General features: G+C 41.1%; 1 protein-coding gene across 1 annotated transcript; it reads right to left on the bottom strand.

Annotated features, from left to right (window-relative positions):
* Positions 1-721: 721 nt before the first annotated feature.
* On the bottom strand, positions 722-3,691 carry LOC122561507 (acrosin-like). The gene is made up of 3 exons (XM_087999455.1): positions 3,520-3,691; positions 1,286-1,424; positions 722-1,106 (listed from the first exon to the last, which is right to left on the bottom strand). Exons 1-3 carry the CDS (start codon positions 3,540-3,542, stop codon positions 819-821), a joined length of 450 nt encoding a protein of 149 aa, XP_087855581.1. The 5' UTR covers positions 3,543-3,691; the 3' UTR covers positions 722-818.
* Positions 3,692-23,969: the final 20,278 nt, after the last annotated feature.

Here is a 23,969-nt window from a genome sequence, read left to right as displayed (position 1 = left end):
ACCCTTATGCACCTCCACAGTTTCATATTTCTCACTGTTTAACTAAAGACCTGATTTATCTTTTTAAGGTCCAAAGATTTATTATCTCACACTTAACCACACAGTAGCTGCCACATTTTTGGCCACTTACTTAGACCAACATTGTCTTTTTACAACTCTCTGCTTCTTTCTTCATTACTCGGGGGAAGCGATGGCCAGGTGGTATTATTGCTGATCTGTTAATCCAGAGATCCAGGCAATGTTCGGGGGGCCTGTGTTCAAATCCTGCCATGGCAGATGGTGAAATTTGAATTCAATAAAAATGTCTGGACTTAAGAGCCTGATGATGACCATGAATCCATTGCCAATCATTGGGAAAACCCCATCTGGTTCACTAATGTCCTTTAGGGAAGGAAACTGCGTTCCTCACCTGGTATGGCCTACAAGTAACGCCAAGCCCACAGCAATGTGGTTGACTCTTAACTGCCCTCTGGGCAATTAGGGTTGCGCAATAAATGTTGACCTAACCAGCGATACTTACATCCTGTGAATGAATTTGAAAAAAACTCCTGGCACAGGCTAGTGAATCTATGATTCCATATACTGTGCCACCTAAACAACCAGCAGTAAATGCAATGAACAAAGACTCAGACTTAGTTACACAGTCCAATTAGCCAACTCTTAATCCATCAGTTTGAACAAAGTAGCATGAAACCCAAACAAACAAACTTCCCAGTTTCATTGCTATAAAATTTTATTGACATAGAGACTATTATCAAGGAAACCAGACAGCAATAGACATCTCTGTAAACCTGTGAGTGCAGATCAGACTGGTATCTTTAGATAAAGAGAGACACCAAATTAACTGCGGTGAGAAAGCCATAAACCTGTAAACGGACAGCACTGTTTTTCCTATTTATCGATGCCTTGCGAGAACTATCAGCCACCATTTGCATTTCACCCAACTTTGATGTCTTCCACTCAATCCATTCAATGTACTTCCGCACAGATGTGTAGATGCCCGGATGGATCTTGTGACCACAACCTAAGCCCCAGTTGGTGATTCCCAGTTGATAGAATTTTCCTGCTCCAAGGACTTTACATACCAATGGGCCTCCACTATCTGTCTGCAAAAGAACAGGAAGAATATGATTGTACGACCAATGGATGCCAGTCTGTCCCAGCCAGCTCTATCCAGGCTTGATTTTACACAGATCCCAAAAGAATGGGTTCTGCATATGACTGTACTTCTTCAACCAGTCCCATTCAATAACAAAGATTTCAATTCCTTTTTTATAGTACCTACCTGACACCTGTCTGGTCCTGCCCATTTAAATCCAGCACACAGGACTTGATCGGACAATGAGCCATTGTACCAATCACCCTGATTACAGATAGCTGTCGGGATTATACTGATTTCTTGTTCCTGTAAAATATCTGCTCGTCTACCTAGGTCAAAGAAAACCAGATAATAAGATTGGTAATGTTTTCTTAGTTCAGTTTTTTGATAGCATAGAATTTATGTATTGCTGTTAAAGGCACATTTTGTCAACGTGTTTCATCTTGCACACAACGGAATATTTGCGAGATTACAAATTTTAGGTGAAAACCAACTAGTGAATGAGTGGAGAGCATTGATTGGTAGAGGTGTTGCTTTGAAAATGTACCAGTCAATGATGACATAATTAACTACTAGGCTTCATTTAAATGTTAAACTTGGTAGGCTGACTCTGATTGGTAAAGATTGCCCTGAGAGATGTCCCAGTGAATGACAGTCATCTGTTTTGTTCAGTTGAAACAGATACAGCAGGATCCTGTGTATCTCATAAGAATGCCTCAACTTTAACTGTCTGGAAAGAAACTTTCGGACACCTACATTGAGCTTTAGACAACAGTCTATCCAGAAGGATACGCAGCTCCACAATCTTGACCATTTTGGGAAGAAGATGGAAGAATATCTGCCTCCTAAACCATTAATGAAAAGTTTCAGAATCATGTTGACAAAAGTGAATGCAACTTTGAGAATTCAGGCAGATAACTGAACAGTTTAGACAGACCTTTACTCTGTATCTATCTTATGCTGTATCTACCCTGGAGTATTGGATGTGCATCATGAAGGAGCTTCAATTTGTACCCAACATTGCTACCTGCCCTGATTGTGTTTGATTGGACAGTGTAGAGGGACTAGTGTAGCGTTCAACTCCTAGTGGCACTCAATTGTAAAAGACTGAAGTGACTGGGTAATGGTATTCCCTTCTCATGCTACATCCAACATAAGGGATGGATTATTGGAACATCTCAATTCCTATTGACCTATCCAAACAGGAGAGTTCCACATCCTGGAATCCAGACTATACAGTAATTGAAATTGCCGCTAAGTTACAGAATGGATTATTAGAAATTGTACAACACTGGAATCACATCAATTACATAATAATAATAATCATGTTAGTAGAGCTGTTCTGGCATTCAAGTGTTGTTTTTGCTATATATCAGAAGTGAGTTAAACCTAACAGAACTTATTGCTCTGATTGGTTGAATTACTTTGAAGCAGTCAGTTGTCCATGAGACCTATCACCTCCATTCCCATCCTCATTCACCTATTGTACTCTTTGCTACCTTCCCCCACCCTCCTCTCTGACCTATCGTCACCATCCCCACCAAACACAATAATAATCATGTTAGTAGAGCTGTTCTGGCATTCAAGTGTTGTTTTTGCTATATATCAGAAGTGAGTTAAACCTAACAGAACTTATTGCTCTGATTGGTTGAATTACTTTGAAGCAGTCAGTTGTCCATGAGACCTATCACCTCCATCCCCATCCTCATTCACCTATTGTACTCTTTGCTACCTTCCCCCACACTCCTCTCTGACCTATCATCACCATCCCCACCCCCATTCACCTATTGTACTTTTTGCTACCTTCTCCCCAGCCCCACCCCTATTTATCTCTCCATTCTGGAGGCTTCCCACCTCTATTCCTGATAAAGGTCTTTTGCCCGAAACATTGATTTTCCTGCCCCTCTGATCTAAACTCTGATTTAAACTCTGGCGATGTTTCAAGGCTCAATCTCTTGTTTTCCCATTTGAATTTCCTGTGAATGCTGATAATTTCCTCAGTATTGTTCTCAAGGCATGGACAATGAACTTGTCCATTGATGAAAAGCCAGTGGTGAACATTCTTCATGAAGAGCTAGCTAGGCTACTTATGAGGCATGAAGAATAAACCACAAAGTATTATATTTTAGTGACACGTAGGCCAGGCTTTACAAGGTGAAAAGGACGGGCTTTCTTCCTGGGGAAATTAGTGAATCAGTTGAGTTTTGAGGACAGCTTTCACATTCTTTTAATCCAATGTCTGCTCAATTTGGGAGTGAATCTTTTTGATATCTGGATTACTAAAAATTATCATTAATGATGACAAACATCATTAGCCTACCCACACCCAGCACTTAAGACCTGAGACAAGATCGAATGAGACTCTCTGCTTGTGCTGTTAAACCAGGAAGTGAATCTAAACAAACTGACAACTTTCTTACCTTTGCCCTCCACCATGCCCCATCCGGCAGTGACACAAGGCTTGAGTTCAGCAATATCAAGTTTCTGATACTGAAGACACACTGGCTGCACATAGTCGGTGAACACAATGGGATCAGTGACCTTGATGAGGGCAATGTCGTTAGATTCTGTGTCCGGATTGTAATTTTCGTGCTTGATGACCTCTGCAACTGGTCTGGCATATGTGTCTTTACTAAACCTCGAGATCTGTTCTAATCCAAACACCAGCATAATTTTCTCCACATTGCTTAGGAAGGATATAAGGAGATTTGTATAAATTAGAGGGGACACTTGTAGCAGCTGTTTTGACAAATTGAAGATTTTTTTGGACAGTTCCCTCACTCAATAGCTCAATGATATTGAGATCCAGAAACATAATTACTCGATGATCATCTAAACCTAACTTATCCCTGTTGGGTATGAGAATTGTTAGGACATTATCATTTATGATGTTCCTGAGCATCATGGAGGATAAGTGAATCAACTAGGGCTCCCACTCCTTCTATCAGTGATCTCAGAGGAGAAGAAAGCTGAGTTTGAAAAACTCTCAGACACTGGAGGAACCGATATAATTAATTTACAAGACCACAGTCCATGTTTATCTTCAATTTGGCAAGACCGGCCATGACTAGTACACTGCAATTCCTGATACATATCTTAAAACAAAAGTCTCTATATCTTTTATTTTTAGGAGCTATGGATCTTAGGGATCTCAGGTGAGCATTAAATCTGAGCACCATATAATTTGCTGCACCTCAAATAACACTAGCTAATCTCAGTGTTCTGATTTCAGATTTGTCTACTAGTTAAGCAAAAACCCTTTTCAAACCTGTAGGTTGACAAAATCCAAATAGGACAAGGCATCATTTCAGCATGCATGCATCTTCTCTATTCTGTGGTACATTGCTATACATTTACCTACAGCAGAGATCCCCTTAGTTCAGTCACTTAATTTCGTGTTTACTTCTTGGTCAATCAGGTTTTAAGGAAGATAAACCTGGAGTTTTGAGTTGTTGCTACTAAAAAACTTGCAGCCAGAACTTTTAAATGGAGTGTGCACTTAGTCCCTATGGGCAGAAGTCCCAGGTTTAATGAGTAGGTTATTGGGGACAAGGCCTTGAGTAGTTCCCTGTGTTCACTGGGGTTTTGCTGCTGCTTAGCTTAGCTTGTCCATTCTGGTAAGATCTAAAAGAATCATCTGGAGCTGAGTTGGATGAATCTCAACTCTGGTTCCACTGAACTGATCCTTTGAATGGAACAAGGTATCATCAAAATATAACAAAAAAACTGGTCTTTTATCTCATTGATCTTTGTAGAAGCTTGTAGTGTGCATATTGGCTGTTGTGTTTCCTACATTTAAACAGTGACTACACTTCAAAAATAATTGATTTATGTCAATCACTTTGGGACAATATGAAGTCATGACAAACTTTATACAAATCTAAGTATTTTTTATAGCAAGGGGTAAGTTCAGATGAGACAAATAGGATAGGCAGTCATCTATCACAGTTGTATGGTTAGCAGCTGCTCAGTTTCCCTTTCAGTATCCATTATTAAGGATGAGATAGCAGAGTACCTCGAAGTAAAATAGGACCGAGTCAGCACAGCTTTGTCAAAGGGTCATGCCTGACAAATTTGTTAGGATTCTTTTAGGAGGGAATGAGCAAGTTAGACAAAGGGGAGCCAGTGAATGGGATCTATCTGGATTTCCAGAAAGGTGCACACAGGAAGTTGCTAAATAAGATAATAGCCCATGGTGTTAGGGACAAAATGCTGGCATGGATAGAGGATTGACTGACTGCCAGAAGTCAGAGAGTGGAGATATAGGGATTTTTTCCAGTTTGGCAGCCTGAAAGTGGAGTTACACAGGGGTCCAAATTGGGATCACAACTATTCACCTTATACATTTACGATGAAGGAACTGAGTGAGCAAATGACACAAAGATAGGTGGAGGGACAGGTATGTTGAGGAAGCAGGGAGGCTGCAGAAGGAGTTGGACAGGAAAGAGAGTGGGAAAAGAAGTGGCAGATGAAATGTAATGTACAAGAAGAGAATTTATTAGATTACTTATAGTGTGGAAACAGGCCCTTCGGCCCAACAAGTCCACACTGACCCTCCAAAGAGCAACCCACCCAGATCCATTTCTCTACATTTACCCTTTCACCTAACACTACGGGCAATTTAATACGGCCAATTCACCTAACCTGCATATTTTTGGACTGTGGGAGGAAACCAGAGCACCCGGAGGAAACCCATGCAGACATGGGGAGAATGTGCAAACTCCACACAGACAGTTGCCTGATGTGGGAGAGTCTGAGGTAATGCACTTTGGTAGAAAGAATAGAGGCATTGACTATTTTCTAAACAGGGAAAGGCTTTGGAAATCTGAAGCACAAAGGGGTTAAGGATCCTAGTTCAGGATTCTCTTAAGGTTAACATGCAGGTTCAGTTGGGGAGTTAGGAAGGCAAATGCAATGTTAGCATTTATTTCAAGAGGACTGGAATACAAGAGCAAGGATGTACTGCTGAGGCTGTATTAGATTCTGGTCAGACTGCATTTGGAATATTGTGAGCAGATGTGGGCTGTGTATCTAAGGAAAGATGCGCTGGACTTGGAAAGCTCCAGAGCAGGTTTATATGCTCGATCCTGGGGATAAAGGGCTTGAAACAGTTGAAGACTTTTGGTCTGTACTCAGTAGAGTTTAGAAGATGAGGGGGGATCTGACTGAAGCTTACAGAAGACTGAGAGGCCTGTATAGAGTGGACATGGAGAAACTAAGACACGAGAGCACAGTGTCAGAATGAAGGGACCTTTTACAATTAAGATGAGGAATAATTACTTCAGCCAGAAGGTGGTTAATCTGTGGAACTCATTGCTGCAGAGAGCTATGGAGGCCAAGTCATTGAGCGTATTTAAGACAGAGATAGGTTTTTGATCAAGGGATCAAGAGTTACGGCAGGACAATATGGCTAATAAACATGTTAGCCATGATCAAATAGCAAAGTTTGACCAATGGGTCAAATGGCCTAATTCTACTCCTCTACTTATAGACTTCTCTTTAAAAAAGAGGTTCTGTAGTGTGCTACTCAACAGTTTACACAGATATTTGGCCTGTACTACTGCCATACATCTTTTTAACTGATAATTACAATGTAGCAAAATTGATGTTTCATATTCAGAAGGCATAGGACATCATTACGGGATACGGTGATATGTAGATAGACCAGTTCTGTCCATGTAGAGTTGGGTGTGCTAGGCCACATGCAATGACACTACAATTGTCATACAATCCAAAAGAAACATAGATCCACATACCATGAGGAAGCATTATCAAGGCATTGAACCCTGGCTAGTTAGTGACCTCCCACTTCTGTTCAAGAAGTGAGACTCACTCCACACAGTTTTCCCATTAAATGTCATCTGGAAAGTATAAATTTCAGATGCAGCATGATGATTTTCGGAGTCCGAAGTCAGGCTGTACCAGACTAAATTAATAACAAATTCAATTAGCTCTCCCTGCCACTGCTTGTAGTGGACAAGTTTGACTCAATGGTAGTGTTCCCACCTCTGAGTCTGAGCAATACACATAGCTAATTTAGCTCTTGGCTCCAAGGGAAGGAACAAAACAATAGTGACCCACAGATTTCCAACTGTGTGAGGGATCCACAGAATGGCTAGAGTTTGTGAATTGCCAATACTTCAGAAAGAGCCAGAATATCCAACAAAGTGTAATCCTGGCAGAGAAATTAGAGATGATAAAGGCCAGGCACAGAATTGACTCTGCACAGATGTACTTTTTAGGGGAAGGACAGACACAAGTTTGGTATAGGTATGGGTCCTAGGGGAAGGTACCGATACTTGATATGTATGAATGTGGGTATAGGTACTAGACCTGTAAAGGTGTTATTCATGCTCATATGGTAGCTAATGGTAACCAATAACAGACTCAACAATCATTTCAAAATGAGAGGTTAGTCTGGAGATTGAATCTATGGTTAGTTAGTGGGAAATGTTTACTCTCTGGGACAAGTCAATGAGTTAGTTAGCAATGAGGTATTGATTCATTGGTATGATCACCAATCACCTCCTTACTTTGCTATTTTGGCTTTGAAGCAGTGAGCTGCTGTCAGCACCCAGTAGTTGTCAATGACAGATCCTCCACAGGTGTGACCATAAGTTCCATCCTTTGATGCAATCTGTACACTGACCAGCCAAGGCCAGGCTCCTGGATCAGCATCATGGTTCCCCAGAGTCTCTGAATTCAGGTCTTCCTCTTCTTCATTTACTGCTGGTCGCTTGCTGCATTCTGAAAAAAAAGTACAGGACATAAAGGGAAGACCAATTCTGTCTGCACATCACCACAAGTATTTCAAACACTGCATTGTGACTGGGCTCAGCAGATGTACTCTCACTTACAAGCTGGAAGATCATTGGCTTGACCCTATCTGAAAAACCTGAACACAAAATCTAGGATTATGCTCTCAGTGGAATACCAAGAGAGTGCTGCACTATCAGGAATGCTGTCTTTCAGATGATACATTGAATTATGGGGACGGAAGTCAGTTTGATGACCGGTATGCATTGCAGGGTGATGTCAACTGCACAGATTCAATTCCCACACCAACTGAAGTCACCCTGAAGGTCTTGCCCAGAACCTCATCCCTCCACTGAGGCAAGCTGACCCTCAAGTTAAACTTATCACCTGTTGTCCTTTTCTAATGAGACAGCAGACCTCTTAGGCCATGGCAACTTTACCTTCCCTTCCATTCCATTACATTGAACTAAGGCCCTTTCTAACAGCAGAACTATTCCAAAATAATAGTTTTTCCTGGATGAGTTGGACAATATTTATCCCTCAACTGACATCATTTTGAAAAAAAGGTAATGGTATTACGTTTGTGGAAGCTTGTTATGCAAAGATTGGCCACTACAATTCCTTCATTACAACACTGACCACACGTCAAAAATATTTCAATGGCTTTAACGTGCTTCAGGATGGTGAAACTTTCTATATACAGTCAATGCAATAATTTCTTTTCGATGTTCCCAGGCAATGGCCATTGGCACCAAGGCTACATGCAATCAAATCCTCACCAGACACAGCCACAATGCTGGATCTCAGAATAGTGTGACCAGACTTCCAGTGTTACTGATAAGGAGTCAATAGGTTGACCAATCATCCAAAGTGCCCCAACAAAAGATTGTATCTTGTCTTCAGTCAGCAATTCACAGCTCTCAATTAGTGCAGGCAATAGATCAGCCAATCAGTGTGGTCAATTGGTTACATACCCTCATCTATTGGCCTCCTCTTGCAATCAATCAATGTAGTCAATGGGTCAGTTGGCATTATTCATTGGCTTCCTCCTTCAGCTAATCAATCTATGGTCCCATTAGTCCCAAACTTCAGCCAATCAGCACAGTCAATCGGTCACTGCCTCATTCATTAACACTAGTTTTAAAGCAGAGGTTGTGAGTGAAAAGTTTACATGTTTCATATCCATTTCAAATTATTTCGGGGGCTCTTGCGACACAGTGGTAATGTCTGTACCCTTGGACTAGAAGTCCTGCATTTATGTTTTACTTGCTCCAGAGGTGAGTAAGAACATCTCTGAACAGTTGATTAGAAATATTCTACAGATTAAATCTGTAATCAGTCTTGTTGCCCTTTCCTGTTCCATTTCATGATATCTACATTGCTTTTGAACTGCAGTTACACAACTTGTCACATTATCCAAATGACATCTGCACTGAAATAACTCCATAGAGGCTGATATCCCATCACCAACTTACTCTTTATTTCATGTGGAGAGTCCCTGACACTGATCCAACTCCCTGAGAGTAAGCAGAAACTCTGACACTCCTGTTTATATCTGTCAGTCAGGGCTCCCTGATTGGGCGAGGTTAACAGCCCCATTCAGGGAACTCATATTCTATGACATCCACCTAGCTGACCTCATTACAATCACTACATACATAGTCCAGCAGTTCCTCTTTATGAAATATTTCAATATTTTAGTACAGTAACTGTCCTAATGAAGCCTATGCTGCAAGAGTCATAGAGTATTAGAACAGGCTCTTCAGCTCGTGTTCTTGTTGGGTATAAAACATTCATCTATTCTAAATCCATTTCCCCTGTTTGACCCATAGCCTTGTATGCTGGAGTTCCAAAAGTGATCTTCTGAATACTTCTTAACTATTACAATGGTTCCCAGCTTTCAAACAGTGAGTTCCAGATGCCCTTAAAAACATTCCTTAAATCCCCTCTAAACCTTATGCCCCTTACCTTAAATCTATTGCCTTTAGTTATCGACCCCTCCACTAAAGGGGTTCCTTCTTATCTGCCCTATCTACGTTCATAATTTTGAAGATCTCTGTCAGTTCCCCCTCAGCCTTTTTTATTCCAAGGAAACAATCCTATCTAGTCTCTCTTCAGAGCTGAAATGCTCTAGCCTGGGCAACATCCTGGTGAAACTCCTGTACATGCTCTCTAATGCACACCGTACTTCAGCTGAGGCTTAACAGCTCCATCAAATCCTCTTTGTTTTTGTATTCAGTGCCTCAGCTAATAAAGACAAATATCCCAAATGTTTTCTGAACCATCCTATTCGCCTGCTCTGTTCCCTCATGGATCTATGGACTTGCAGACCAAAACCCTTCTAACCCTCAATTTGTTCCCGAGTTCGCTCATTCATCAAGTACACCTTTGCCTTGTTAGTCCTAACAAAGTTCATCAACTTGTACTTATCAGGATTAAGCTCCATTTCCTTCAGTTCTGTCCACCCAACCAGTGCATTCATGGCGTTCTGTAGTCTAAAGACCTTTTTCCATACCACTAATTTTTGTTTTTTTTTGCAAATTTATTATCCAAGCCCATTATATTCATATCTAGATTATTGATGTACACTACAAACAGCAAGGGTCCCAGCGCTGATCCCTGCAGTTTTACACCTTACACAGGCTCCCAATACCTAAAACAACCTTCAACTGGCAACCCCTTCCCTTGCCACCAAGCCAATTTTGGATCCAAATTATTCTGATCCCTTTCCTTCCTTACAAGTCTCCCACGTGACACTTTGTCAAAAGCCTTACTGAAGCTCACGGAGACTACATTAACTACACTACTCTCATCTCCATACCTTTGGATTTTTCTTTATTTTACCTACCAATGTTTCTTCATGTTGCTTTGTTGCTCTCCTAATTGATTTTTAATTAACCTCCTGTACTTTCTATAATCTTGTAGGATTTATGCAGTTTTTAATCTTTGGTATCTGCAATAAGCTTCATTTCTTTTTTACTTTATACCAATCCTTAAGTTCCATAACATCCAGAGTTCCCTGGACTTGTTGTCCGACCTTCACTTGAAAAGGACTCAATGAGAAAGCAATCTAAAGTCTTTCCTCCCATGCACTAATTTATTCCCACATTAACTTGCATATGCCACTGGATGTAATCCAGAGATTACAACAATTAAGGTTCTGTTTTTCAATCTGTCACCTAGCTCTCTAAATTATTGTTGCAGGACATACCCCCTCCCTTCCTATCTATTGTGTTGGTACCAATGTGAATCACTATCTCTGACTGTTCGCCCTCATCCACACGGTGGGCGGCACGGTGGCACAGTGGTTAGCACTGCTGCCTCACAGCGCCAGAGACCCGGGTTCAATTCCTGCCTCAGGCGACTGACTGTGTGGAGTTTGCACGTTCTCCCCGTGTCTGCGTGGGTTTCCTCCGGGTGCTCCGGTTTCCTCCCACAGTCCAAAGATGTGCAGGTCAGATGAATTGGCCATGCTAAATTGCCTATAGTGTTAGGTAAGGGGTAAATATAGGGGTATGGGTGGGTTACGCTTCAGCGGGTCGGTGTGGACTTGTTGGGCCGAAGGGCCTGTTTCCACACTGTAATTCAATCTAATTTAATCCAACACTACTCAAATGCGTGGATCCTTAACTCTCTCATTGTAACCTATCCCCTAATACACATTCACAATCAAAGCCTTTCTCTCCATAATGTAACAATCCCATCAAAATTCTTCCTGCTGGCATCCTGATTCACATTGAAGTCCATACCTACAGTCCATACAATCATAGAACAGGACATTTGAAAGTCACAGGATATGTTGAAAACTGTCTTGCAAAGTTTGTACGGGGCCTTTAACTTTATAAATAGAGCCATATAGTTCAAAAGTAAGGAAGTTATAAGCATTTATAAATCTGCTCAGACTCCAGCTGGAATAATGACCCAAATCTTCCAACCAGCATCAGAGCTACAATGTCCAACAATAATTAGACAGAAAACTGCGCACTTAGCAGGATACATTTAAGAGGTTCCACATTCCAAAGCAGCAGCTAGAAAATCTCTGTGTGGATTCTGCTGCATTGGAGAGAATCAGCGCAGATTTTATGGCACTAGCTGCTGCAAGGTAAGTTTAAGTGTCTAGTCCGAATGTTAATGCATGGATAACGGATGAATGGGTGAATGGATAAATATAGTGTACATTAAAAATTTGAACTTAAATGTAGAGTATATGATCAAGAGAGTCACAGGTGACAGAAAAATTGTTAGGATGGTAGTAATGTGGATATCAGTAAACTGTAGGAAGATAACAATGGTCATTAGGTGGGCAGAGCGTGGTAAATGGAATTCAAATTGGAAAAGTGTAAGCAAAGCTAATAAGGAAAGAGATTACAGAATGAATGGTAAGACATTGGAAAGTACTGAAGATCAGGGTGCACATCCACAGATCCCTGAAGCTAGCAGGGCAGTTAGATAATTTGGCTAAGACATCATCTGGAATACTGGCATTTTTTAACTGACTTATAGAATACAAAAGCTATGCTGGAACTGTACAAAGCACTGGTTAGACTGCAATTGGAATATGGTGTGCAGTTCTGCTCAGCACAGTATAGGAAAGATGTAATTGTATGTGCGAGGAAGCTGAGGAGAATTAACAGGATGCTGTTTGGACTGGAGGAACTGAACTATGAGGAAATATTAGATAGGCTGGGTTTGTTTCCTTACAACAGCAATGGTTGAGAGGGGATCTAAGAGAGGTGTGTCAGACTCTGAGGGGCATAGATAGGGGTGTGTAGGAAGGTACATACATAGAATCGTTATAGTGTGAACTTTTTCTATCAGTAGAGGGGTCAATAGCCAATGGACATAGAAGCAAGGTCAGACACAGAAGGCTAAGAGGGGAGTTCAGGAGAGTTTCTTTTCAGCCAGATGCTGGTGGGAGTCTTGAACTCACTGCCTGAAAGGGTGGATGAGTCAGAAACATTCATAATATTTCAACAGTATTTATTCACTTGATGCATTAATCTCCAGGGCTATGGACTGAGACCTGGAAAATGGAATTAATGTGGGCAGATCTTTGTTGACCAATGTGAATATGATGGGCCAAATGTCCTCCTCCTGTGAAGTTTATCGATGAGTAGGTGAATAAGAGAATGGATTGATTGGAATGGGAGGTGGGTGAATAGAGTGAGAGATATAAATTAGTAACTGGCTAGGATGGTGGGAGTGTGAGGTAAGTGGGTAGATGGATAAGGTGAGTAGGGTAGCAAATAGGTACGGGTGGCAAGTTGATGATATTGGAGGTGGATAGAATTGCATTGAATTGAATTGAATTAAATTTATTGTTTTGTGTACCAAATCACAGTAAAAAAGCTTTGTCTTGTGAGCAATACAGGCAGATGACATAGTTAAATAGCATAGATAAGTAAATAATAGGTAAACAGCAGCAAAAACATATGTACAGGCGAATGCTAAGAGTTTGTGAGTCCATTCAGCATTCAACAACAGTTGGGTAGAAACTGTTTTGAAACCGGCTGGTGCATGTGTTCAGGCTTCTGTACCTTCTCCCGATGGTAGAGGTTGTAGAAAAGAATTGCCAGGGTGGGATGGATCTTTGAGAATGCTGACAGCCTTTCCTTGACAGCAGGCCTGGTAGATGGATTTTATAGATGGGAGGTTGGCCTTTGTGATTCTCCAGGCCGCGTTCCCCACTCTCTGTAACCATCTCCAATCTTGAATGGTACAGTTGCCGTACCAGGTAGTGATACGTCCAGACAAAATGCTCTAGATGGCACACCTATAAAAGTTGGCAAGGGTATTCGCCGTCATGTCAAATTTTCTCAGCTGCCTGAGGAAGAAGAGACGTTGTTGGGCCTTTATAACCAGCGGCAGTTCAGTGTGGTATTGGCAGATGGATAGAGCAAAATAAACAACTACAGATGCATAAGATCTGACACAAAAACAGAAATTGTTGGAGAAACTCAGTACGTCTGGCAGCATCTACAGAGAGAAAACAGAGTTAACAGGGTGCAGTGACACTTCCTCAAGACTGACAAAGTGAAGAACATCACTGTACTAGAAATGTTAACTCTGTTTTGTCTCCACAGATCCTGCTGAGTTTCTCCAGCAATTTCTGTCTTTGTTTGAGCTAGCTAGAATGATTATTGGCGGATGGGTAGAATGGAAAGTGGACATCCAGAAGATCTGGAACCATTATGTACAATTCTGAGAACCAAACATCATGACCCTAGAGAGGGAGCAGAGGAGATGTAGTAGAATGCTCCCAGAGCTGAGGCACTATTCTTATTGTGACATTCTAGACTTCAGACCTTTAATAACCATTCATGGAAAAGAGCAGCAATAACTCTCTGGAATAAGCTGTTATGGAACAAAGACAAGTTGTTAATTATCAATTAGGAAAGAGGAATCAAGATTACATAAACAAAATTGCTGTCAAACATGCCTTTTATTGCCACAAAGAATAAGGATTGCCTTGGGAAGATTTTAAAGTATTAATCGCAGGAAAGCTGTGACATTGAACAGACAGTTAAGGCCAAATTTAACAAGGAACAAAGAAGCTACTTCTGATAAGAAGACAAGCTGCTGACTTGCAGTAATTTGAATAAAATGACTTTAAGAAATCATCAATGCATCACCTGATAGACCTGCAAGACAAACATTTGTATGAAAATCCAACACCAGATCTCCCATTTAGCAGAATACCAGAGAACAAATTTGCATAAGGATAGAACCCTGGAGACAGCCTGTTGTTGGAGGGATTGTGGCCAAGTTCCAGCATTAATTGGGTAATAACCAAATTAGGTTGTCAGGCCTAGCTTGCTTTCTTGAGGAGTCTTAAGTTTAAATCTTTGTTTTAGTACTTGATTGTGAAATTTCTGAATAGGTAGCTGAAGTAAAGGTAACTGTGGTGATGTACTCACAACATTATGTGGGAAGACAAGAAGGCTGAGATAGTTTCTTTCAAAGCAGAATTGATGAAGGCAAGATTGATTAGATTTGTTCAAAATGTTGAGGAATGCTGATAGAGTAAATGGAAAAAGGGTGTATCACCAAAGGATATAAATTTAAGATAATCGGTAAAACGTCCCTGAGGGAGATGAGGACAATTTTCCTTACAGAGCGAGGTGTTGTCTTCCGGGATATAATGTCTGAAATAACAATGAAAGACTCAATAATAACTTTCAAAAAGGAATTAGATACGTAAGTGAAACTGAGAAATTTGAAAGACTATTGTCAAAGAGAAGGGGAGTGGGACCAAATGGACAGCTGTTTCGACAAAAAATATGGGTCAATTGTCCTTCTTCTTGTTGCATGACCCTAGGATTTTATGATACTTTACTCTTCTATTAAAGGCATTCTTCTCATACCAAAGTGACGAAGCTCTGACCAAGTGTCATCTAGCCTCAAAATGTTAGCTTTCTCTCTCTCCATGGATGCTATTTGACATGCTGTGATCTCCAGCATTTGTTGTTTTAGTACAGATCCAGCAGTTGCAGCAACTTGCTCCACCTAACAACATGTTAAGAGGATCTGCAAAAATAATATAATCACTGATGGTTTATATGCAAGAGATCTAAGAATGAGTCAAACTTAATTGAGGTCCTCGTAGCTCCTTTAAGTAGCTTCTGTTTCTGGAAAAGGATCCAAATTTTTATTTCATTGAAAAGTAGCAGTTGTGATCTGCCTGAAGATAGGTCATCCTAATTTCTCCACAATTTATAATCTTGATCTTCCCTCTTTATTTGTGAGCGAAAGCCTCCCATTTTCAACGTCAGTGAGCAATACGACTTGGGAAAATACTATGAGACAGATTCCTATTGCCTTCTTCATGTGTACCAAAAGGAAACACAAGTCCTTTTCTCGAAGAACTCTCTGCTTATAGGCAGGCCCTGTCCCTCAGGGCTCTAAACTCTCCACCATAGCCATTGGAAATTTGCTTGCTCCACAATAAAATATGGCTCATAACTTTGAGTATGGGGCTCTTATCTGGGTCTGAGGTGACTCACTTAAAAAGCCCCTGAAGTCTCAAAAGCTCCTACTAATAACACCTGGAAATTTGTTTTTCAAGACAAGCTGTATTCTAAAGCTTAGAGATTGCAATTTGACTTTTGAGCTTTGGTCTTTAAGCTGACCCAATGAGAAGACTTTAATTTCTGTTGTGGGAATTTGTGTTGCAGACGTTTCGTCCCCTGTCTAGGTGACATCCTTAGTGCTTGGAAGCCTCCTGTGAAGCGCTTCTGTGATGTTTCCTCCAGCATTTATAGTGGTTTGTCTCTGCCGTTTCCGGTTGTCAGTTCCAGCTGTCCGCTGCAGTGGCCAGTATATTGGGTCCAGGTCAATGTGTTTGTTGATAGAATCTGTGGATGAGTGCCATGCCTCTAGGAATTCCCTGGCTGTTCTCTGTTTGGCTTGTCCTATAATAGTAGTGTTGTCCCAGTCGAACTCATGTTGCTTGTGTGGTTACTAAGGATAGCTGGTCGTGTCGTTTCGTGGCTAGCTGGTGTTCATGGATATGGATCATTAGCTGTCTTCCTGTTTGTCCTATGTAGTGTTTTGTGCAGTCCTTGCATGGGATTTTGTACACTACGTTGGTTTTGCTCATATTGGGTATCAGGTCCTTTGTCCTTGTGAGTTGTTGTCTGAGAGTGGCTGTTGGTTTGTGTGCTGTTATGAGTCTTAGTGGTCGTAGTAGTCTGGCTGTCAGTTCAGAAATGTTCTTGATGTATGGTAACGTGGCTAGTCCTTTGGGTTGTGGCATGTCCTCATTCTGTTGTCTTTCCCTTAGGCATCTGTTGATGACATTGCGGGGGTATCCGTTTTTGGCGAAAACATTGTATAGGTGTTCTTCTTCCTCTTTTTGCAGTTCTGGTGTACTGCAGTGTGTTGTGGCCCTTTTGAACAGTGTTTTGATGCAACTTCTTTTGTGTGTGTTGGGGTGGTTGCTTTCGTAGTTCAGAACTTGGTCTGTGTGTGTGGCTTTCAACTGTGTAACAATGAGCCGAGGCAGGAACACATTCCCCCAGGGAACAATCCATGTCTGTGAGTCGCAACACAAATTCACAGCTCGGCGAACAGAACCACAACAACGAGCACCCGAGCTACAAATCTTCTCACAAACTTTGAACTTTAATCTCTCTCTGATGGGAAAATGGTTCAGCACAATGGGACATGCAGAGGCCTTTTAGCTCACAATCCTGAACTCTGACACCCCAGATAGAATGATAACACAACAGTCCCTGAGAAAGGTTTGTGTGGTCTCAGTTGCTTCACTCAAATGTCATCCCTGCCCTGGGATTGTTGAAGTTCAACCAGAACACATATTTTAACTCGTAACAAGTCCCATTCTCCTTTCACTTATGTGCTTGCTGACTTAAATCAACCTGTGGTCAAGCAATGGTTAACTTTAAAATTCTCTACCTTGTCCAGTCTGGCTAATCTTTCCTCATAAGACAACTCACTCATTTCAGTTATCAGTCTAGCAAACAACCTCTGAACCACTTCCAATGCATTTAGGTCCTTTCTTACTTAAGAAGGCCGGAACAGCAAACAGCATTTGAAATCTGATCTCATCAAAACCCTGTGTAACTGAAGTCACACAGTAACACAGTAACAACACCAAGCTCCTGTAACTATTCATTAAAACTTTTGAAATCCTTCAGTTAATATTAAATCTTAGACAAAGGATTTCTATATATCAGGATATAATACTTGATTATCAATATCATTATCCCCAGACAGATACAGTAGGAACCCTGGCAATGGTGAGACCTAGACCAACCAATTGAATAAAATGTATTGTCCTTTGCTCTGAGTGTCATTGATTGGAACCCAATAAATAAATAGCAAATGGTCTAAAACAGACACCACTCCCAGTATTTGATGCTGACAATAGGTGCCTGCAAGGGAATATATCCCATTTCCTTAGTAGGCCTCTTAAACTTGACTGGCACAGAAATCAAAACGTATAAGTAAAACTCATTGCAAAATCACTTATCACTTACTGATAATTCCAGTTCATCCTCCCCGTCCCCAGTATTTCACACTTTGTTCCATCCACTTACCAGAGTCCCCTTGCCCAGATACAGTAAAAGCACAACACAATGCCAGAAAGACGAGGTGAAAGATGGCAAGTTTCAATGATTGCATGTTTTCGCTTATTTACTGAAACTGAAAGGCCCACCCTACTGGGCTTATCGTTGTGACTCACAGACATGGATTGTTCCCTGGGGGAATGGGTTCCTGCCTTGGCTCATTGTTACACAGTTGGATGTCACAGCCATCATTGTTACATGGAATGATGTCATTGGCTGAAGTATGATAGTGATAGCAGGATGGGTGATGTGTTACTGCTGAAATATGTGGGAACTGCTGGACATCAAAGCAAAAATATCTGTCTTAAGTGCTTGCAGTTTAAAGAACTTCATGTCCAAGGTGACCCAGGTTGCAAACATTGTGCTATATAGGAGGTGGGGGAATATTACCTGGACACCTTGTTCCAGGAGGTGATTACACACATCTCATGGGTACAAAGAACAAAGAACAAAGAAAATTTACAGCCGTGAGGTACAGGTCCTTGGGCCCTCTAAGCCTGTGCCAATCCAAATCCACTGTCTAAACCTATTGTCCAATTCCTAATGATCTATATCTTTCTGCTCCCCACCTACTCATGCATCTGTCCAGATGTACCTTAAATGAATCTACTGTGCCTGCCTCTACTACCTCTGCTGGCAACGCGTTCCAGGCACCTACCACCCTCTGTGTAAAGTACTTTCCACGTGTATCCCCCTTAAACTTTTCACCTCTCACCTTGATCACATGACCTCTCATTATTGAGTCCCTCACCCTGGGAAAAAGCTTATCTCTATCTACCCTGTCTATACCCTTCATATCTTTGTAGACCTCAATCAGGTCCCCCCTCAATCTCCTTTTTTCTAACTCAACTTCTCTTCATAGCTAGCACCTTTCATACTAGGCAACATCCTTTTATACCTTCTCTGCACCCTCTCCAAAACATCCACACTCTTTTGGTAATGTAGCACTCAGAACTGTACACAGTATTCTAAATGTGGCCGAACCAAAATCTTGTACAATTTTAACATGACCTGCCAGCTCATATACTCAATACCCCGTCCGATGAAGGCAAGCATACCATATGCCTATTTGACCACTCTATCCACCTGTTCAGCCACCTTCAGGGTACAATGGACCTGAACTCCCAGATCTCTCTGCTCATCAACTTTTCCCAAGGCTCTTCCATTTATAGTATAGTTCACTCTAGAATTAGACCTTCCAAAATGCATCACCTCACATTTGCCCAGATTGAACTCCATCTGTCACTTCTCTGCCCAACTCTCCAATCTATCTATATTCTCTTGTATTCTTTGACAGTTCCCTAAGCTTTCTGCTGCTCCACCAATCTTCATGTCGTCTGCAAACTTACTGATCAGACCAACAGTGCCCTCTTCCAGATCATTTGTGTATATCACAAAAAACAGTGCCCCCAGCACTGATCCCTGTGGAACACCACTGGTCACCTTTCTCCATTTCGAGAAGCTCCCTTCAACTACTACTCTCTGTTTCCTGTTGCCCAAAGAATTCTTTATCCATCTAGATAGAACACCCTGCACACCATGTGACTTCACTTTCTCCATAGTTTACCATGGGGAACTTTGTCAAATGCCTTACTAAAGTCCATGTATATGACATAGACAACCCTTCCTTCATCTATCAACTTGGTCTCTTCCTCAAAGAGCTCTATTACGTTGGTAAGGCATGATCTCCCACGCACAAAACCATGTTTCCTATCACTGATAAGCCCATTCTCTTCCAAATATAAATAAATCCTATCCCTCACAACCTTCTCCAACAACTTTCCCACCACCAACATCAGGGTCATTGGTGCCTGGAATATCCCTACTACCCTTCTTGAACAGGAAGACAGCATTAGCAACTCTCCAGTCCTCCAGCACTTCACCTGTGTTTAAGGATGCTACAAAGATATCTGTCAGGGCCCCAGCTATTTCCTCTCTCGCCTCCCTCAGCAACCTGGGATTGGGGATTTGTCCACCTTAATATCCTTTAGCCTACCCAACACATCCTCCCTACTTATGTCAATGTGATCCAATAATTCCCATGTAGTCTGTGATCAGGGACAGGAGGTTAGGACGGCAGGTAAGGGAGGTATGGGGACTCAGGGGATCGCATTTGAAGCCCCATGATCTTGCAATTGTCCACAGTTATAAGGTTCTTGCAAGCACTGTGGATGAGAGTGGTAACTACAGGGTGGAGGAGGGAATCGATCATGACACCTAATAGAAGGAGCTATTCAAGTGGGGGGAAGTAATAGAAAGGTTGGGGACAGTATATTTAGAGGGATTGCTAATGTTCTTTGCAGTTATTGAGTGCAAGTCCCAAAGGCTGTGTTGCCTGCAGGGTTAAAGACATCTCCTCAGGGCTAGAGAGAAACTTGGACAGGGAGGAGAGGGATCCAATGATATCATTCATATTGGTAATAACAATAGTAATAGAACAGAAAAGGAGGTTCTGCTGAAAGAATCTGAACATTTATGAACTAAATTTAGAAACAGAAGGTTCGCATGACTACCTGAGCCACCAGCAGTCTAGCGCAGGAGTTGGCTCAAAGTTTGGTTTGAATGGACTGGTATAGCACGGTTATAATCAGCTGGGATAAAGTGTGGACTGCAGATGCTGGATATTAGAGTCAAAAAGTGTGGTGCTGGAAAAGCACCACCCCCTACATTCCTTATGTTCAAACACGACTCTCCTGCTCCTCAGATGCTGCCTGACAGGCTGTGTTTTTCCAGCACCACACCTTTTGGATTGGTGTAGCAGGAGAGCTTCAAATGATCTATGCTGGGATTAGTGTCCTGGCCAATCAAATATCCAGAGTTGTGGAGAGGGCTTGAAAGTACTTAGAGGAGAAATGCAGGCTCACAAAGCAAAAGAATATGGCAACATTGTAGGTCAGCTATTTGGATGATGATATCTAGAGTGGCACATGAAGTGAGCATACAAACAGAAAATCACAAAACAGCAAATAGGGTCAAAGGAGAAAAATGCTAAAAAGGCAAAAATAATGACTTTGACCCAAATGCATCAACAAGTCAGGAATCATTTATCTGAACACCGCGAAACTGACTGTTTCTCAAATAAAGGATATCCATCATTTTTTTTGGAAATAGGTGTGTTTGGGTCCCTTTTTTGCCCTTTGAACAAAACATTGTTTGACCTGAATAAAACTACATGTAAAGTAATTTCCTAAAGGATCCAGACTGACCTGAATGGACCTGTACAACACTGAGTTCAGACCATTGAAAATAAACTTTGCTTTCAGGTCTATTCAGGTCTGATCAGGACAAGTGAAGTTCTTTTTCAAAGAACCCGAACTCAATGTGTCTACTGGTCCACTCAAATCTACTTTTGAAAGATCTCTGGTTTTTAGGTCTTTCCAGTTTTTGGATGTACAGATAAAGGATAGCCAACCTGTAATAAGTTAATTAACAGCATGAATAGACATTCACAGTATGATCTTGCAGCCACTATGGAGCATTGGTTGAAGTGAGATCAAAGCGGGGAAGCAAATATTCATAAGTATGCAAATTTTCAATAGGACAAACAGGAGTTTAGCAGAGAAGGTGTTTGAGAAACAATGATAGAGATTTAAGAAGAAAGTTTATGACTCACAACAAAGATATATCTCAGTATGGAAGGATTCTAGGAAGGGGGTAAACTCACCATGGTTAACAGGTGAAGTGACAATTAACTTCAAATTGAAGGATAAAACAAACAATGTGGTAGCAATTAGTGGTAAGCCATCAATTGTCAAGATGGCAGCCTGTAACTAGTGGAGTTGAAAAGGCTTAAGCCTGAAACATCAACCCTCCTGCTCCTCGGATGCTGCCTAACCTGCTGTGCTTTTTCCAGTGCCACCTTTTTCAGCTCTGACTCTCCAGCATCTGCAGACATCACTTTCTCATGAGTGGAGTGCCACAAGAATCAGTGCCACAAATATTTTTAAAATACATTCATGACTTGGTTGATGTATGTGAATGTACGATCACCAAGTTCGCATTGAACGCAAAAATAAAATCGAAGGCAAGTGGTGAAAAAAGAGTTTACAGAGAGATACAGATGGGTTAAGCGAGTGGGCAAAAACTTGGCAGATGGAATATTATATTGGAAAATGTAAGGTTATACATTTTGGCAGGAAGAATAGAAGAGCTAAATATTATTTAATTAGAGAATAGGCAAATGAATGTTGGCCTTTATTTCAAAGGGAATGAAGTATAGGTAGGAATATCTAGCTAAAACTATGCAAAGCTCTAGTCAGACCACACCAATGATATTGTGAACAATTTTGGTTACCTTATCTAAGGAAGAATATACTTATATCAGAGGCAGTCCAGTGAAGGTTCACTTAGTTGATCTTCAATACAAAAGAATTTTCTTATAAGGAAATGTTGAATGGATTGGATTTGTACTTATTGGAGTTTAGAAGATGAGAGATGACCTTGTTGAAACATATAAGACTCCTCGGGGACCTCACACAGTGCGGAAAGATTGTTTCCCCTGTGTGAGAATCTAGGATCAGAGGACATTTCTCAAAGTAAGGGGTTGCCTATTTACAAGGAGAAAGTGAGGACTGCAGATGCTGGAGATCAGAGCTGAAAATGTGTTGCTGGAAAAGCGCAGCAGATCAGGCAGCATCCAAGGAGCAGGAGAATCGACGTTTCGGGGATGAGCCCTTCTTCAGGAAGAAGGGCTATTTACGTCAGAGGTGAGGAAACACTTCTTCTTCTAAAGGGTAATGAATGTGTGGAATTCTTTACCTCAGAGAACTGGTAAAAAATGGGTCATTCCCTGATGTCCTGTCCAATATTCAACCTTTAGCAAACACTACTTGAAATATGATCTGATCATTGTCACTTGTTTGTGCTCCCACAGTCCAAAGATGGGCAGGTCAGGTGAATTGGCCATGCTTAAATTGCCCATAGTGTTAGGTGGAAATGGGTCTGGGTGGGTTACTCTTCAGAGGGTTGGCGTGGACTGGTTGGGCCGAAGGGCTTGTTTCCACACTGTAGGGAATCTAATCTAACAAATTAGGTTTTCTACATTTTAACAGTGACTGAATTTTAAATCTATTTCATTGATTGCAGACCCTTTGCAACATGCTGAAATTATTGTATAAGGTGATCAATGATGGTAACTCTTTATGTTCGGTTGATGATCTACTTGAGAGGCTATTGATGTATATGATGTTCACTTTTTCCACTTGGCTTCTAATTATTGGGCTATTCAGAACAAGACAAGTGCTGACCTAACATCATCCTCAAAATACCTCCAGTGATAATCACCCCTCACAGTTGGTCTGTGTATTATACCAGTAGCTCATGTATTCAAGCTCAAGATTGATTCCTAAGATCAATAAATAATCATATCCAGGAAGAAGAGAACATTGTAATCATTTTCAACCAAGATAACTCCAACAATGTGGAGAGTATAGTAGGTTTGAACTGCAGACAGACCAAGAATATTCCAAGCTTCATCCAACAAAGGTTAAGAGCAGGAATAGGTCATTTAACTATTTGAATCTCTCAGTCTATTCCATTCAATCATAGATTATCTGTATCTTAACTATATTTAGCCATACTTGGTCCATATCGGTCAATATGATTACCTAACAAAAAAAAATCAATCTCAATATTGAGAAGCTTCCCTTGATGCAACATCCCAGTCACAGATTGTTAAACGGTCACAGGACTCGAAACGTTTTCTCTGCTTTCTCTCCACAGATGCTGCCAGACCTGCTGAATTTCTACAGCAATTTCTGTTTTTGTTTCAGATTTCCAGAATACACAGCTTTTTTTAGTTGATTTTTACAAATTTCTGTTGTCTTTTATGTGAAAAATGTTTGTTGAATTCACTCCTGAGTGGCCCAACTTTTAGATACTGTGACTACATTGCCTCCAAAATATCTTTCTCAGATCATGGTGCTCAAAGATGAATGCAGATCCAGATGGAATATGACCAAAATCTGTACAAACTAAGCAAGACTTCCTCCATTTTGTGCTGTTTTCCCTTGAACAAAGGCCAATAT

This window comes from Chiloscyllium plagiosum, unplaced genomic scaffold, assembly GCF_037043375.1.
Source record: "Chiloscyllium plagiosum isolate Xiang-an unplaced genomic scaffold, Cpla_swu_hap1 HiC_scaffold_23, whole genome shotgun sequence".
NCBI lineage: Eukaryota > Metazoa > Chordata > Chondrichthyes > Orectolobiformes > Hemiscylliidae > Chiloscyllium > Chiloscyllium plagiosum.
The sequence above is the reverse complement of the archived record's forward strand: the minus strand, read 5'-3'. Positions and strand labels throughout refer to the sequence as shown.